Raw genomic sequence first — 18,775 nt, 5'->3', positions numbered from 1 at the left:
TCATCCTTCTGAGGTTGGCAAAATGAGTGCCAGCTTGCTGGAATGATTGAGCCCTTTGAGTATCTTGTGTCGGAGTGGTGACCCGTCCAGCATTGTGCTCAACAGATGGAAGGATTAACCAAAACCTGCGGTCTGAGTTAAAACCAGCAGGTGGTGCTGTCTCTCGGAGGTCACCCATCGGGGTGGTGTCTCGGTTTTCGATATCTCAGTTTTAGTGGACCTCATAGATTCCTCGGTACCTTTTGCTTTCGTCCGTCATCGTGGCAAATGCCCTGCTTCCGGTTGGCATCATAATATCATCGCTATGGACGGTTGGTCGAGGATCCCGGCACGATGGGTAAAAGGACCCGGAGGAGCTCGAAGCAGGTCGTTAAATTCGGCATCGTGAGAAAAATTCTGATTGATGGGCGGAGCTCTTCTGTGATTGGCTGCTACTCAAAGAAGCCAGCCAATGAGCGACAACACCGAACGTGTTTGAAAAATGTGAGGAGCGTGCCACCTTACCTGGTTACCTGCGCAATTACTCGGCATCTGAACATTCAATGGTCGATTCATGCGACTTCTGATCCGTGGGATAACAACGTTATGGACGCGAGTCCCATTCCAGGAGCTCCGTACCGGGCCACCCGGCTGGTGAGCGAAGGAATCCGTGACGGGCCGTTGGACGGACATTGATAACATGACGAGGAGAGAGGGCGTTGAGTTGGGGAGGAGAGGAGGGCGGGGGTTAAGGGTTTCGAGTTACCCGAAGGTGGTCCGTGTTTGGGGAGGAGAACAAGGGGGTTAAAGGTCTTGAAATGTGAGGAGGCGGATTGTGAAATGTCGTTATCAGGTGGATATGATTAAACTGCGGGTTCCTCGACGTTCGGTTAGGCCTAAGTCACATTTGCTCTACGGCGAGGATACGGCGGCCGTACGCCCTCTGAATTGACAGAAACGTGCGGTGGCCTCAGGGTGGCCCTCCGCCGTTTGGTTTCTTTTTCAGGCCGTAGGGGTCGCCGTGGAATTATAACGCTGTTAGGGTTATAAACTATACAGATATGAGTTATAACTTTTTTCATTTCTACGTTCGCCGTTGCAATTCGACAAGCCGAAAAAAAAAAAGTGGTAAAAAAAAAAAAAATGAACCCACTCGTTCCCGTCCGTCTGGCCGCACGTTCGCCTTAGGGCCTTATGTCAGCTGGCCCCCTGCGGCCCCCCCTGTGGTCCCCTTGCGGGCACCTTGAAAATTCTAATGTGACTTTTAGGCCTTGAGGCTGTGTTAAAAGGCCTTGAGGCTGTGTTAAAAGGCCTTGAGGCTGTGTTAAAAGGCCTTGAGGCTGTGTTAAAAGGCCTTGAGGCTGTGTTGAAGGCCTTGAGGCTGTGTTGAAGGCCTTGAGGCTGTGTTGAAGGCCTTGAGGCTGTGTTGAAGGCCTTGAGGCTGTGTTGAAGGCCTTGAGGCTGTGTTGAAGGCCTTGAGGCTGTGTTGAAGGCCTTGAGGCTGTGTTGAAGGCCTTGAGGCTGTGTTGAAGGCCTTGAGGCTGTGTTGAAGGCCTTGAGGCTGTGTTGAAGGCCTTGAGGCTGTGTTGAAGGCCTTGAGGCTGTGTTGAAGGCCTTGAGGCTGTGTTGAAGGCCTTGAGGCTGTGTTGAAGGCCTTGAGGCTGTGTTGAAGGCCTTGAGGCTGTGTTGAAGGCCTTGAGGCTGTGTTGAAGGCCTTGAGGCTGTGTTGAAGGCCTTGAGGCTGTGTTGAAGGCCTTGAGGCTGTGTTGAAGGCCTTGAGGCTGTGTTGAAGGCCTTGAGGCCTAGGTCACATTTGCCACGGTGGCCGTGGGGTCTCCAAAATCTACGGCTACTCGCAATTATACGGCGGCCGCAGTATTTCCACGGTCACACAATGTCGCAGTCACATATGTTTTTATTTTTCGGGTAGCCGCACGGGTTATCTACAAATTGTGGAGACCGAAAACGTGGGGGTGCCGTACGGTCTTTGATTTGATGTCGCACGGTGACCTAAGGGCGTCCCTGCGGCGGCCATAGAATAGAATAGAGAAGAATAATCTGTGAAAATTTCAAGGCTCCAGCATTAATATTTAAAAAGTTGTGGGAGTTTAAAAGTAGCCGTTCATTTTGTGATGCTGCAACAACCATAAAAATAGGGCCACATCCACATTTTTAACCCTCAATATCCCGGAGTTGACCGCATCTATGGACCTAAAATTTTACGCAGCTTCATTTTGATACTTGGGAACTATTTTATGAAAGTTTAAAGTAAATCTGAGGGGGTCAACTGGGAGACCTCCGGTGATACGAGGTGGAATGACTCTTAAGCCAACACCAGGTGCACCAATATCCCGATACCCCTTCATCTCCAATGCTTTGAGATACCTATCTAATTCTAATTGAAACCTGTCTACTTTCTGCTTCCACTACCTTTCCAGGTAGACCATTCCATGCATTAACTACCTGAGTGAAAGACCCTTATCTCTCCTCCTCTTTGCTCTCAGGCGATGACCCCCGTGGTCCTATCGTACTCCGTTGTTCTGAAGTTTGATTTCTTATATCAGTATTTTGTATTTGAAAGCAAAATCTCAAAATGCTTAAATCTGACAGCTATTGGATAACCAGTATAGCCTCAAGTGGGGGCAGTGCAGGCTGTGAAACAAAATACTTAAGAAGGGTGAATCCAATTTTCCACATTTGGAGACAGAAATAAATCGATATCCTTATGTGAGGTGCTGCAGTGTGACCTTTGACACTTGGTGTCATTCTTCCCATCCATAGACCGTGTTTATTATATGCTGAGTAACAGTTGTACTCGTATTTTGCGGAATAAAATCTCGTAAAAACACGTTCCAACCAGTGCGTGACTGTTGAGATGAGCTTCAGTAATGCTGGTATCAGGTGTACACTTTGTTTGTTTGTTTGTTTGTTTGTTTGTTTGTTTTTCTTGCTTCCACTGATGAAGAACAGGCAGGACAAGATTTTTTTTACAACAGTAACACCAAACTGTGTTTATTACCTCCACCACCGAGGGTGAAGGAAGTTGTGTTTTCACCCCTTTCTGTGTGTTTGTCTGTGTGTAGGATATCTCAAAGTTGTAGACTGATCCGGATGAAATTTTGCAGACAGGTTGGGTGTGTGACGAGGACGAACCGATTCGGTTTTGGTGAAGATCCGAATGTGGATCTGACTATGTACTATAGTTTTTAAAGTCATTCGTCATCGGTGAGACATCGGGCCAAAAACGAGACATAGCGCGATATCTCAAAAATGTCCTGAGCCCGATGTGTTCTACTGGATCAGGCATTACGTGGCAGAGGTATGTGCTATATCGAGTGCCCTTCTCGTTCATCTTGCTTTTAAACATTATGTATATAGTTCATTGTGGCACTGCCCCCCCCCCTCCCCATTTTTCTTTTTTTTTGTTAAACAAATTAAGACACTCAGGAGGCTTACAGACACGAGCTGATCGTCTAAGGGCTGGTGGAGGGCTGTCTTTGCTTGCAACTGCTGTGGGCTTCTCAATAAGGGGTACAAGGTCGGGAAGGAGTTCAGGTACATTTATAGGTAAAAAGTTTTCATGAGGAAACACTCAGGTTCAAACGCAGGTTGTGTTAATACAGGAGTGGGTGACAAAGGCACTTGAGCCGATTCAATGTTTGGCTCCCCATGACATAACCTGAGTTGGTGAACATGTTTACGCAGGCATCTACCATCACACAACTTCACAAGAAACATCATTTCACCAATGTTATCGATAATGATGCCAGATAACCACGTGGTTCCACATCCGGAGTTCAACACGTTTACAGGATCATCCATCTGGAAGTTGTGGTGCACAGACGTTTGGTCGTGATTACGTTTCTGTTGATACTTGTTATTCTCAACCTGGACCGTTATGTCCGCTTGGACTAATGATAACCGTGTTGTTAATTCACGACCCATCAGAAGCTTGGCAGGTGGTCTGGTGCGGTAGTTGAGCAACACACGAGTTGGACAACATTGGATGGAGCCTTCCTTGACGCGGCTTAGACCATTCTTGATGATCTGAACAGCACGTTTGGCTTGACCATTACTGGCAGGTTTTTAGGGGGCAGATGTGTAGTGCTTAATGCCATTTATTTTTACAAAAGTTCTGAAACTCTGAACTCATAAATGATGATCCATTATCTGATACAACGGAGTTTGGAATACCATGTTGTGTGAACATGGTATGTAGATCTTCAATTGTTACGGCAGAGGATGAGGATGGCACCACGAGAGCTTCACTCTATTTGGAGTGGGCATCAACAACAAAAAGAAAAAGCTTCCCTTGAAATGGACCAGCATGGTCGATGTGTAGTCTGGACCATGGTTTTGATGGCCACGACTACATGGCCAATGGAGACTGTGGCATTGTCTTGGCATGAGCTTGACAAGCGTAACAATGGCGTGCACTGGGCTCAATGTCACTGTCCAAACCAGGCTACCAAACATGGGCTTGGGCAAAAGCCTTCATGGTGACTATGCCTGGTTGAGCATTGTGGAGTAAACTGATAATTTTCCCGTGGAGTTTAGATGGAATTATCACTCGGCTACCCCAAAGCAGGCAGTCTGCATCAACAGAGAGCCCATCCTTCCAGATGAGGTACGGTTTCGCCGGTTCCGGTGGTGATGCCCAATTACATTACATAACACAGCGTTTAATTTGTGACAAATCTGGATTGCTATTGGTAGTACAAGCAATCTGTTTCACGATAACGGGTGCCTCATCGTGAATGACATTGGCCATGAGATGAATGATATCGCCAGATTGTGGAGGTTCTGGGATGGTTATGGGAAGCGGCAAGTGACTGAGGGCGTCAGCACAGTACACTTCCTGACCCAGGCTGTAAACTGATGAACAGTAATAACCAGCAAGGGTCAACATACCCAGGAATACACGTAGTTCTGAAATGTTTTGTGGAATTGGTGCATTCACAATTGCCTCAACTTTGCTCGGAGAGGGCAAAAAGCCTTGACAGGAGATTTGATGACCCAGGTATTCAACTTCACGTGCCATAAAGATACACTTCTCATGCCTTCGGCATAGCCCAGCTTGTGACAGCCGATTGAGGACTTTGCGAAGGTTCTCGAGGTGTTCATGTTGTGACTTGCCAGCCACTAGTATGTCGTCCTGAAATATGACTGTCTTTGATACAGTTTTCAAAAATGTCTCCATCTTGCTTTGGAAGGTTGGTGCAGCAGAGCATATGCCAAATGGGCATCTGTTATACACGCAGAGTCCTCGATGAGTGTTGATGCATGTATAGGGATTGAAATCATCATCCAGCTCCATTTGAGCATCAGCATTGGTCAAGTCAAGCTTCGTGAATGTCTGGCCACCCATAAGACTGCTGAACAGATCCTCTGCTTTGGGCAAAGGGTAGCCATCCAGCTTTGAATAGCGGTTGATTGTCATTTTGTAGTCCCCACAAATGTGCACTGTTCCATCTGCTTTGAGTATTGGAACGATAGGTGCTGGCCAGTCGGAGTACTCACCTGGTGAGATGATGCCCTCTACAGGCGATCAAGCTCACAATCGATCATTGATCGCATCATGTAGGGCACAGGTCTAGCCTTATGGAATGATGGCTGAGCATCTGCAGAAACATGAATCCACTTTTGGCCCTGCTAAGACACCAACACCATCACTGAACAGGCCAGGGTACTTGTTGAGCACGTTATCGTATCCAGCATCAGAGTTGGAGACTGTTTACGTCACTCCAATTCAGTCTGATTATTCGTAACCAATCTCGGCTTTTAGATGGTTGGTCCTTCTCCACACACGATCAGCAGTGGGAGGACATGAGTGCTGTTTCCATATCCTACAGTTACGTTAGCTCAGCCAACTACAGGAACCACCGCCTTGGTGTATGTTCTCCAGTCAGTAGATACAGGCTGGAGTGCAGGAGCATTTCTTGGAGGGTAGATGGAGGTGAACTTGTTCTCGCTCATAATTGATCTGGAAGCACCGGTATCAACTTCCATACTCACAGGGATCTTATCGATTGTTACATCAACTATAATTGGAGCGTCGGAGCTCTTTGTTCCAACAGAGGAAACCTTATAAAGTTCCTTACTGGACTCTCAGCTGCAGGCTGTGCTCTGTGACCCATTGTCCGCTGCATCAGGGTTCACCCCAATGTGATAAGCAGGACACAAGTTCTTCAACTTGGATTGAGAATAACACTTCAAGTGTCCCTGCTTACCACAGGTGTCACAGGTATAATTCCTCTACCAACATTGGAAAGCTTGATGATTACCACCACAACGCCAACAAGTTACCCCAACCTTCCGGGTAAATTCGGAAATGTCAGGAGGTGGAGGTGAACTTGGTGGCTTGCTAAAACACTTTTGCTTGAAGCCAAAGGTTACCTTGTTAACCAATGGGTCCTGCTGGATAACTTTTGACTTATTGGAGATCACACGCAGGCTCTCGGCAGTTTGCATTCACGCAGTGGCTATTTCCATGACTTGAGCTCAATTGGGGTCGGATTCAGGAAGGAGTTTCTGCAGAATTGAGTCGTCATTGATGCCTTTTATAAATAAGTTACGCAACATCTCTTCAAGTTTATCTGTAATCTCACAATGTTCGGTGAGTCGGCGTAAATCGGCCACAAACTCGGATGCTGACCGACCCTCTTGACGATAGTGGGGATAAAATTTCTATCTCGAGATGATCTTACCCAGTTTGAGGTGATAATGTCTTTTCACGAGATTGACGAGCTCTTCATATGACTTGTCAGAAGGTTTGGCTGGGGCAAGAAGATCTTTGATGAGGGTGTACGTCGGGGCGCCGCATACGGACAGTAATCCAGCTCACCACCTTTCAGCGTCCTCATCGGTGTCCATTTTGTTTGCCACGAAGTACTGCTTCAGACGATCGGTATAGTCTTTCCAATCATCCCCCACTGCGTATTGTTGCAATATGCCGATGCACGAAGACATCCTCGTCGCCACTGTATTGTACTCACGAGACAGGGACGAAGGCTCTGAAGTGGGAACAACAGGTTTAATCCAGACACGAGCACAACACAACGCAACGCAACGCAGCGCAGCGCAGCGCAACGCAGCGCAGCGCGACGCGACGCAACGCAACGCAACGCACAGCATCGGAACATGGGCAGGTCACATGACTCTGCTTAACAATGTCGCGGTGCACCCACGTATGCATGCATTATCATAAACTACTGATGCATCTCATTATCAATTACCATGACGTACTTTATTCTGAAGCATTGGTGCAGTGTCATCCATTTATAAAGTACGAGTGGGCACGTTGGTCCATTGGTCTTCACGGCCTTGTTGCATACCCGCCTGCTGGTACTGCTTGAGGATTCGCTTGTCTTTCACCAAGCACAGATGTGTTTCGGCCACGGCGGGAATTGGTACGTTTGTTGTTATTGTCAAATTACGCGACCATTATTGTTGTTGATATTATTAGTATTAATTAAAATATGCTTTGTTTCAATGTCATCATTATTTTTGTGATTTAATTTGTAATTAGAATGCCATACTCTGGAAGGACCTCTAAAGCTGCTGTTCACCTTAACATGGCGTGCGTTTAAAACATGGGAATTCTTCCGAATTATTTGTAGTTAATTAGTCCCGTCAACTCGGGAGATCATCACACTCCACATCAGAAAGCTCTAGTAGAACTCCACAAAAAAAACTCGTCCATTCATAGTAGATACAATGCCTGGTGTTGGCTTAACGGTTCAGATCCAAGGGTCTTGAGCTTCTGTCGTACGTTAAATAACACCAGGTGGGTTGACTCAGCCTGTCATCCTTCACCGGTCGACAAAATGAGTACCATCTGACTGAAATTAAGGGGGCACTGCATCAGCAGGACAGCCGTGCTCCCAGCAATGATGCAACCAGCAGCCATAGTCTGCATAGAAAATGATGAAGTACGCAACGATTCTATGTGTGGGACATTGGTGAATGGATCTAGGCGAATGCTTGCATTTCAAGTAATGCCAAGCATTTAGAATACCGTAGTATGGAATCGGAAGGTCGAGGAGAAAATTTCCTTTTAGTTTTGTTTTGCACTTAGTCAATCAAAAACAACAAAAACGGACATTTTAATGGGTCGAGTCTGTTTGTTTGAATTTGAAAGCTACCAATCACAGGCAGTTTTTAGACACTGATAACAATTAATCTCAAGATACATCTAAACTTTCCATTTTTTCAGGAGAGGGCTCCTTAATCGACCGTCTCACAATGGTCACCGTTACGCAACATGTTTTGATCACTGATGAATTTGAAGATCTTTACACGACCTCGACCTCTTCCCAACCCCTAGCCTCACCTTCCCAAAAATTGTGGCTCTTTCTCCGATGCCTCACTGCTACCTTCGCCTGGTTTTGTATGATCGACGCAAGATTCATGTTCCACCCTGAACAAAGTACAAGTCAGTCCGAAGGGGAAAACCAATTGTATTCGCACCCGTGTGCCTCGAGCACAAGCCGAGGGACTCTCGGGTCCTGCTCTGTTACCGAGATGGCACTTTTCTGATTCTGCGAACACGTCGAGCAACGGCTTCCAATCCTCCGCCAGCTTGAACTTATTCGAGATTCCAATTGCAGTCGTCAGTCCAGCTAGTGAACATTTCCCGGGATGTTCTGTACTCGTCCCACGATGAACAATAAGCAATTTAGTAAATGCAAAACGTGCTTTGTATTATCTGGAAAGTAAGGAGCCCACTAAAGCCACTTTTCCTTACGGCCCAGGCTGACCCGGGCAAGCCTGTTTTTAAGCCTTACGGTTCAGTCTGGACTTGGCAAAGTTTATTTCCCATTCAGAAATATTCTGTATCAACTGATGCAATCTCACCATGTTTTACTGATTTCCAGAAAACGAACCCTGTGATAATACAGGATGTTTACACATTATGTGACATGAGCCAGAATAGAAAAAAAAGAACTGCTATGCTTTCTCTTTGCCAAAAGAATGCTTATCCTCTTGAACTTTCCTTCTCCAGACTGGAATGTCCATGAAAAGCACACTTTTGAAAATTAACAGGTATACCTCGGAGGTGTGCACATCTGACGTCAACGTGTTCAGTTTTGAATTGGGCTTTAGCAATATCTTTTTTTTTCCGAACAGTAACAACCAGTCAGTGTTCCTCTTCAAATGAAAAAAAAACAAAAACAAATATAAAAGGAACGACAGCAAATACTCTGCCCATGAGTGGCATTGCTGCAATGCCAGTTCCTCGTTGGCCTGACTTTATCTTCAATGGGTCACACACTTGGACCCAGTTATTTCCAATGTGAAATGGTCGTCCTGTAAGTGAGACCGCTCGGGTCAGTTGTTAATAGTAAAAGATACACTGGAGTCCAGTTGATGTTTGCAGGGTATTACAGGTATGTAATGCCTCTCAACCGTGTACACCACTATTAAGCAAAGAACGACATATTACTGAGAGAGTGCGGACACACCTGCAATGTATGCTCTGTCGTCACTACCTTGCCTGTCCGAGCAACTTTTCCTACTTGCTGAGGGTATTCTCATTCGTACATTTTAAATACAGACTGTCCAACTGTATTCATTCACGTGCCGTGCTCCATACAGAGCGTCGGTTCGACCCAAGCAGTTTCTTGGCTAGGGTTACAATCTGGATGAGTTGCGACGGATGAGAATCATAAGTGACGAGCTTCCTTAACGGGAGATACGGGAATTCTTTATTCCTCATGACTCGGTCCTTGAGTGGAGATAGCCGTGCTGCTTTGCTTCACTTGTAGCTTCCTTGCCAACTCGAACGGCACTCTGTAGAGCGCGTACCTCCACCAGGCTGAACAGTTTACGTTTTGTATCCCATTGATGGGCTTGACCTGCATCTGGACCATTCGTCCTTGTCACACACAGAAATCTAATTGGCTTGTTCTTGTCACCAAACCAACTCATCCACTTAATGTTGTCATATTCTGTCCACAACTTTTTAAATGATCGTGCTATACTGCACTAGATATCGTTTTTGGCCCCCACCTCTCAATGGTGAAGAATCGCTTAAAAAATTTAAGAAACTCTCACATCCGGATCCAGATTTTCACCAAAATCAAATCGATTCGTCCTTGTCGCACCCCCAACCTGTCCACCAAATTTCGTCTGAATCCGTCTATATTATTTTGAGATATCCTGCTCACAGACAAACAGGCAGGAGTGAAAACATAACCTCTGTCCACCTTTTGGTGACGTGGAGGTACAAACTGTTCAGAGGATAGCTCCATTTGATTTGCCCTCTTTGTGATGCAGTGACACAAGCAGATGTTGAAGAAGTGCATTTCGGACAGCAAGTTTGATCAGCAACAAGTACACGAAAATCGTACCACTGGGCCCTGGCCGAATGTTGTAACCCAAATTTGGTCACATTCTGACTGGTGGGTCTGGAGAAGAAGATTTTTGATGGAATTTACCAAGTCGGCCATTTTGACGTACTTGAAGTCACGTGACCAGAACAAGCTTTGCAATCCCTCTTACCAGTGAGGAGCGGTACCTTGCTGCCAAATCTCAGCCAGATTGGCCTAGCGGTTTGGCTGGAGAAGTCAAAATAATGGGTTTAGGTGGACAGATGGACGGACGGTGCATGTTGGCAATACCTTATCTGGAATTCCAATTGTAAAGCCATACATCTTGACTTCTGTTGTTCAGTTGTCCCAAACTGCCACCCCATCTTTCCCCATCCCCTCCTTCCACCAAACTATAAACCCACCTCTGCTTTTCTGTCTGGCATAGTAAGTTACAAGGAGAAGTCGGCACAGGAGGAGGCCAAAAGGCCCATCATGCCTGTGCCACAGCCGCAGCGCCAACTTCACCACGCACGCACGCACGCACGCACGCACGCACGCACACACACACACACAATCACCGACATACTCTGAGAATGGTGAGTAAACATGGAGTTGGGCGGGGGAGGAGCTTGCTGCGGTAAAGAGTGCAAAGGTCAATGTGAGAAGCAATCAAGACGACCACATTTTCCATTGAAGTGATGTTTGAAAATTGTAAGGACTCGGAGTGAACCTGAGTTTACCCAGAAGTTGATAAAGGAATGGTCAGTCTGAAAACTACAATTATTTCAATTAGGCTAGTATTAATTTTTTTTTTTTAGGCCTTCACAGCCAAAGTCCGGATGATCTATGTTTTCTAGTTCACATCTGGTTATCTGTCAGTGTCCATCCGTTACAACGACAACGTTTCTTTTGTTAGCACAACGACTTGTGAACCACTGAAGGGATGCCAACCAAGCTTGGCACAAATATGGACTGTAATACAAAGATGAACTGATTCAATTTTGGGATCAACAGGTCAAAGGTCATGTACCCTTTGAAAATTATTTTGCAGACCATAACTCGAGTTAGAAGCATCTGATGTCTCTCCTACTTATCTCTCTTTCTTCCCCCCTCTCTCTCTCATGGTATATATATATATATATATATATATATATATATATATATATATATATATATATATATATATATTCCTCTCCCTCTCCTCCCTCTAGCGACCTTTAATTTTTCATGTGACCTTTAATTGAGATCAAACGTAACAGTGGGCTGCCATCTAATGCGGGCGGAGGCATATTCATTGACACTGTTGACATGTTCACATGAAATTGTATTTTCTATTTCTTGTTTGCTATCCACTGCAGTATTTTCATTGTTCAATTCAGACTCACAATCAAGATTACACATTTTGAAATGTTCCTTCTTTTTCTTTTTTGTTAATGGAGAAGAATCAAAGCAAAAAGGACAATCAAACTAATTTTCATGGTTTTATTCCCCCTTTCTTGTCGTGTGCAGTGGAATGAGATTGTGACTTCATTCCGCAACAGTATGCCGCGCCGTCGTCATCGGCAGGGCCTGCGTACTTACCCAGCGTCCTTCACAGCAGGCGAGGCAACCACCTGGCTTCTTGCCCATCTCTCTGCGGGCACACACTTCGGGCCTGACGTGAGCCGTGGTCAGACCCTGCGCCTCCTCTGCAAGTTCCTGCAAACGCATGTTATCGAGGATGTGAAAGGGCGATGGGGTTCTGAAAATTTCACCGATGATCACCACCTCTACAGGTGAGGTGAAGAGGAGAAGGATTCACACAAAATAAACAAGGAACCATGATATGAGCTTGAGGGCATCAGTAATGGTGGACAATAATAGTAATGTGAGAGTGCTATGATTACCACTGTTAGTGAGTACCACCGAAAATGGACAGAGGTTATCTTTTCTACCCCTTTCTGTCTGTTTGTTTGTCTGTGGACACGGTATCTCAAGAAGTTATAGACTGATTCAGATGAAACTTGGTGGACACGTTGGGTGTGTGTGACAAGGATGAATTGTTTACGTTTTGGTTAAGGTCTGGATGCGGATCGGGCCTATCGGTGGGCTACAAAACGTAAACTGTTCAGCCTGGCGTAGTTATGCCCTCTACCGAGTTCCATTCTCGTTTTGACATGCCTCAATTTGCAGCACAATATCGTACTCATTAATTTATGCATTAGACCACACCCTGCACACACCATAAGTTCACATCTAAAACATCTCGTGTGTTCAGAGTAGCAAAATATATAAAATCTCCATGCTCGCTCCTCTTTCGACCTCTCAGGTTTTCTTCTTGCATGTTCTTCTGCTCTTCCATGAGCCTTGACATCCATACAGGAAAGTTTCAGGCAACACGCATGTTGAATGTAGCTGTCCGTGTTTTACACTTGAACACAAATATTCTGCAATGGGAACAGTTTTCCTTCGATGAGGTCGATGTGAAAATGCAATTATTTATATTTTCTTCTTGATCATCTTTGTCAATAGCAAATCATTTTTTTTATTTTTATCTTGCCAAATCGAAGTTTTTGCAAGATATGTTAGTCAGCTTGTGTATATGTGTATATATATATGTATATATATATACATATACATATACATATACATATACATATACATATACATATACATATACATATACATATACATATACATATACATATACATATACATATACATATACATATACATATACATATACATATACATATACATATACATATACATATACATATACATATACATATACATATACATATATATATATATATATATATATATATATATATATATATATATATTTTTGTCTGTAATCATGTATAAAAAATTCTGCAGAGCACAGTTATCATTGGAAATTTTTGTAACTTTGCATATCAGAGGCCTATAGAGGTCCCTTTCAGCACATAAAATTTTGAAGGTCAAAGGTCAAGGTCACATTGAGGTCAAACATCCAAAACATTCGATTTTTGATGGTTTGGTACAGAAACATCGCAGAAACTTCTGGTTTGCGTCGCTACCTTCTCTAGAGACAGCTTTTATTAGACAAGGTCAGAGGTCAAGTTGACGATTTCGTAAGTACCAGTCTATGACTGCTTGTTTTTTTTTTTTGTCTGTAATCACGTATAAATCACTCTGCAGAGCACAGTTATCATTGGAAATTTTTGTAACTTCGCATATCAGAGGCCTATAGGAGGTCTCTTTCAGTGCACAAAATTTTGAAGGTCAAGGTCACTTTGTCGCAAATCAGGGGAGTCGACGAAACCCTTATTTTTTGAGTACTTTTGATCGGATCGTCTTCAAACTTCATGGGAATATAGTTCATGGTCTGGCGCTCAGCTGATTAATTTTTGGTGGCGATTGGCTTTGACCTTCATGGTTAGCGCCTAAGGTCAAACATATTTGACCCCAAGGTCAAATTTTCAAGTTTTAGGAACCATATCATGTAGTACCTCAAATTGAACACCTCGATGAGTGCTTTCTAGATATGTCAAGCTTGAGACATTATGACGTCATTTGGTGACGTTATGAGGCAAACTCATAGTTTTCATGGTTACTCTGTAGAACGATTCTCATCGGAATCTCTCGTAGGCAGATATTCCTCAAGGAGTCGCTCCTGGTGGATAGCAGCTCTGTTCACCTCAGTGTGACCTTAAAGAAGTCACACGTGGTCACCTTTTGGCAAGATACGGGTCACTCTGCGGGTGACATTGGTTTATTTTTCAGTTTATGAGAGTTTCTTCTTGCCCATTTTGCTCGGTCCTTCTTCTTGCCCAGTTTGCTCGGTATTTCTTATTGCCCAGTTCCCAGTTGCTCTGTCCTTCTTGCCCAGTGTGCTTGGTCCTCCTTCTTGCCCAGTTCCCAGTTGCTCGGTTTGTTGGATGGCTCACTTGAGGAAGTCTGGGTAGTTCCTTATTATTTCCATTCCCTAATGCTGGAGCTCACTGTGTTCTTGGGAACTTTCAACACTCTAGAAAATGTTTTATAACCTTCCCTCGATGTATGCCTCCTCACAATTCTATCTCGGAGTTATTACGGACAGTTCTTTGGTCTTAATGGTGGAGTTTCTACTCGGACATGCATCATCAGCTGTGGGACCTTGTTTCGAAAGGTGTGTTTGTTTCTAAATCACGTCCAATCAATTGAATTGGCCACAGTCGGACTCCGATCAAGTTGTGGAGACATCTCAAGGATGATCGAAGGAAATTGGATGCACCTGTGCTCAATTTGGAGCGTCACGGCAAAGGGGTTGAATAGCGATTGACACAAGACATTTCTGTACTTCATTTTTCATTCATTTGTAAAAAAAATTCTCGAAACGCTTTTTCACTTTGACATTATGGGGTATTTTGTCTCGATCAGTGACAAAAAATTTAAATTTAATCCATTTTAAATTCAGGCTGCAACATAACAAAATGTGAAAAAGTCCAGGGGTGTGAATACTATCTGAAGGCTCTGTGTGTGTGTGCATGTGTGAGAGACAGTTTTGTTGCAGCTCGAGCTTTAGATCACGTTAAAATAAATAGCAAAAGCCGAATGACTTTCCCCGGATATACACTAAAGGCAGGGTGGATGCGGCTCCTTTCCTTCCTGGGACGTGGGGCAAAACCTGGCTGTGGACCATCACCATCACAGATTGGGCCGGATTCAAAGCGAGTGAAAATAACTTGGTGAACACTGAGACTGGGTCGAGCCATGTATTTTGCAAGTGTAAACCAGCTACCCAGGGGAAGGAAGGAAGGGGGGGGGTACCCCAGGAAGAAATGGTGAGTAAGCATACTACTTTCTTATCTATAAGAGGTCTACAATCATTTCTATTCTCACAACCAAGTTGCAGTGACCTGTTGGTAGCTTTTCCAAGGGCTGCAGATCAGACGTCACGAGGAACCAATCTTTGTGAACACTGTGAACAACCAGATATCTTTACAAAAAAAAGCTTTTAAACCCCACCCAAAAGTGCAATGACCAGCTCAACAATCCTTCGTCATACTGCTGGCAATTAGAGGGAAAAGGGGTTGGGGGGGGGTGGGGGAGGGTCAGAAGTAGCAAACATTCCCTGAGACAAAGTTGACAAGAACATGATGACGAATGTGAATAACTTTAAGTACCCTTAAGAACATGTGCTTTTCGATGGAATCACCCTCCATGTCATCCCGATACTGATAAAACGCGTCATTAGACGGGTTTTTGCCGGGAACAATATCTTCTGGTCATTTCCCAGCCCTCCGGGAATGTCATGAGCAGGCCAAACCCAGCAGAGTTCTTGGGTTACTGGAAATGTCATTTTGCAGTCTCCCTCCAGAAGGTCAATGTTACTTTTCTGCCGTATGATTGCCTCGGAAGGATGAAGCGAGGACCTGAGGCTTAAAGTAGTGAAAAGCATAATTGTGTGATATGCAATTTACTTTGGGCCACCCCAGCCTACCTTCCAGTCACATTTCAGAACCCTCAGTCCCACTACTTTTTCTTTTTTTTGAAGTCCCTTTTTAACCAACACCATTTTTACTTTGCTGCTTGCTTTGTATTGTTTCTTCCTTAAATGTATTATCCATTTTAAATTTTAAGATTTTTTTTTTTTTTTTGAAATATTTACCTGAGTTTTAGCATTTTGTATGTTTTTATTCACTTTTTTGATTTTAATCTTTGTGTTATAAAATCCGAAAAGGCTTAAAATATATTTATTATTATTTTTATTTATACAGATTTCCAAGATCATCTCCGATGAAGCGATCACCCAAGCGCCCTGTATTAACTCGGTGCAACGCTCCGTGGCCTACTTCCCGACCCAGCAGTACTTCAAAAGCAAAAGGATCTGCTACCCCAAGCTCTGGCGCTAGAATTTGGCCCCGGCTAAAGGTAAAGCATTGCATGGACAAAGGACCGTCTTTCTCCACCCAAATATTATCACATTTATTATATTATCGCAATATTGCATCTGCTTACCAGGGTTAATACGTGCAGTGTGAGCTGTCCCCCGAGCTGAACATTCATAAACGGTAATCTTTTCATCAACTGCATCACTTTGGTCATATTTCATACGCTTATTTATGCGAGTCGAGGCTCATGGAAGACCATTTTATATCCATTGGTGAAATTGTAGGCTTGCTGATTGTTACCCTGCGCACGTGAATCGAAAAGCAGGCTTAAGCAAATTGGTTCACTTCTGTTTATCTGTCTGTCTGTCTGTCTACAAATGTCAGTTTATGATCGAGGAACAACTCTATTTCAAACACTATTTGCAAAACGAACCTGTGGTTTAACAGTATTTCCGCTCTGAATTTGTTCCGATCGCACATGTGCAGAGAGGAATGAGAGAATTTTTTACTCTGTCTGTCTGTCTGGCAGTCAAACAAAATTGAAAATTATTCCAAACGGGAAACTTACTGTTTTTAAGGATAAGTTATTCGTGCCTGTTGTTTGTGGCCAATAAAGGGCATGAATAACTCGTGTAACGTGTTGAATAAGGTGGTGTAAAAGACGGTGCATCAACGGTGTTAAACTTCCGAATGTTTTTTTTATTATTATTTTCCCCTACAAACATTTAATATCTTTATTTCTTTTCAATTGAATTATTTACTTAAACACTGAAGAACACAAATCGCCTTTTTCGCACTTTCAAAACCCTTCTGTTTCGCAGTACTTGGACAAAATATTACGTCATTTTACGTCATCGTGACCAATCAAATTTGCCACTCGTCAACCTCGCCCATGTCCTTGTTTCTAAAGACAGCATGGAGTAATGTGTTCTATGAACTCTAGTTGCAGATGAGGCAAAATACTGTTATGTTTCTGGGGTAAATGGAGGAATTTCATAGGAAAGTTAGGATTGTAGAGTAGCATGGCCCGTGGATGAGTACGAGATATCTCGATGTAAGTTGAGTAGGGAAACTGTGAGCTTAAGTGATACTTGCCACCAGTCGGGGGTGGTGCTGTGTTAAATTAGGTAGGGATTGAGGATAATTTCCTCCAATCTGTGATTGCCCCTTGTGACCTTTTCTTCTGCTTTTGCATTTCAAGACCGGCAATAAAAAGGGATCACATTCTTAAAACAACAACAACCGAGCTGTACGTCCAAGCAGGCAGGAAGCCCCGCCTCTAGGGGTGATGGCTGGAGAAACCACGCCCCTGGAGTGGATGATTAATGGACGTGACGTCGGAGCCGGTGGAAGGAAAGTGAGGTTTGGAGCGAGAGATTGAGGTTTGAGGAGACAGTGTGGGAGGACGCGATCGAGTAAGGGGGTCTCGCTGGCTGGTTAAGTCTGGACACAACAAAATACAGCAACACAATTCTCGTTTCATGCTGTGAATTTGCCTGTGTGATGGAGTAAGACACTAGCCATTGACTGGATGGCTGCATCATGCGAGACATTCCTCAAAGCCTCGTGTTGTGCCATTCTGGGTGAGCGAGCCTGGCATTCTGCAAAGGACCGGCGTAGACTGCCCCAATCATGAGGAGGAACTTTCATGAGAGCTTGTGGGCTCTCTTGACGAAGGGACCATCCGAACGAATTACTTCCCGCAACGAGAACGATTTGGTGTCATTTTGGGTGTGGTTTCCCGCCGTGCAGGATGATGCAGTTCAACTCCAAAGCTCATAAAAAATCACTTCTGGATCCGAAGCGAAGTGTCAGAGCGAATTTGTTTGCAAACCTTTGAACAACCTCCCACAATCCCTTAAATCCCACTCTTCCCTCCAGGTCTTCGAAACAGTTGTTCACCATCATCTATCTTCCCCCATCCAAAACCATGATATTTTTGCCCCCTGTTAATCCACCCCAAACCCACCTCCTTCAAATTCCCTGCTTTCCTTCCTGGAAGTCCCTGTAGTGTCCATCTTGTTTACCCCGTGTACCCCACCCCATCCCTCTCCCTTCCACAGATATCCTCATGTCTCTGTTCAACACTGTTTTGTGCTTCCCTTTCCTGCCCATCTTGTCTCCTGCTCCTATTTTTGTACATTCTGTGTGTTAGCTCTTGTATGAGCCTCAACATTGTGCAGTGCATCTTGGTTTCAATACTAGGATATATAGTATTGCGGTTTTGAGAAACCACGATTGTAAATGTGCGCTCATAACGCGTAGGTCCTTCAGCGTAGTTATTTCCGTAATAAGGCCGAAGTCACATTTGCCACGGCGGCCGTGGGGTCTCCAAAATCTACGACCACTAGCAATTATATGGCGGCCGCAGTATTTCCACGGTCACACAATGTAGCAGTCACATGTGTTTTTATTTTTTGGGGAGCCGCATGGCGTATTTACAAATTGTGGAGACCGAAAACGTGGTGGTGCCGTACGGTCTTTGATTTGATGTCGCACGGTGACCTTAGGACGTTCTTGCGGCGGCCATAGAATTTTCAAGGCAGACGCAAGGCGACCGCAGGAGGACTGCAGGGGGGCCCTAAGCCGAACGTGTGGCCAGACGGACGGGAAGGAGTGGGTTTTTTTTTACCAGTTCTTTTGTTT

At 44.5% G+C, this 18,775-nt stretch overlaps 1 protein-coding gene across 4 annotated transcripts in view; it reads left to right on the top strand.

Annotated features, from left to right (window-relative positions):
- Positions 1 to 394: 394 nt before the first annotated feature.
- Positions 395 to 18,775, top strand: part of LOC147032854 (DEP domain-containing protein 1B-like) — a 51,185-nt gene continuing 32,804 nt past the window's right edge. For 2 of the 4 annotated variants that reach the window (XM_085870789.1, XM_085870788.1), the window contains exons 1-3: positions 395 to 633; positions 11,802 to 12,067; positions 16,016 to 16,169. In XM_085870789.1, coding sequence (XP_085726915.1) covers positions 586 to 633; positions 11,802 to 12,067; positions 16,016 to 16,169 — 468 coding nt within the window. In that variant the 5' untranslated portion in view covers positions 395 to 585. Of the gene's footprint in view, positions 634 to 733; positions 833 to 3,093; positions 3,299 to 11,801; positions 12,068 to 16,015; positions 16,170 to 18,775 lie in introns of those variants that run through there. The other 2 variants (XM_085870790.1, XM_085870791.1) reach the window with 2 other exon arrangements.

Source organism: Eptatretus burgeri, chromosome 2, assembly GCF_056783735.1.
Source record: "Eptatretus burgeri isolate ZD-2024b chromosome 2, Ebu_testis_v1, whole genome shotgun sequence".
NCBI classification, from domain to species: Eukaryota; Metazoa; Chordata; class Myxini; order Myxiniformes; family Myxinidae; genus Eptatretus; species Eptatretus burgeri.
Note: the sequence above shows the minus strand (reverse complement) of the source record. Positions and strands in the feature narration are given on the sequence as shown.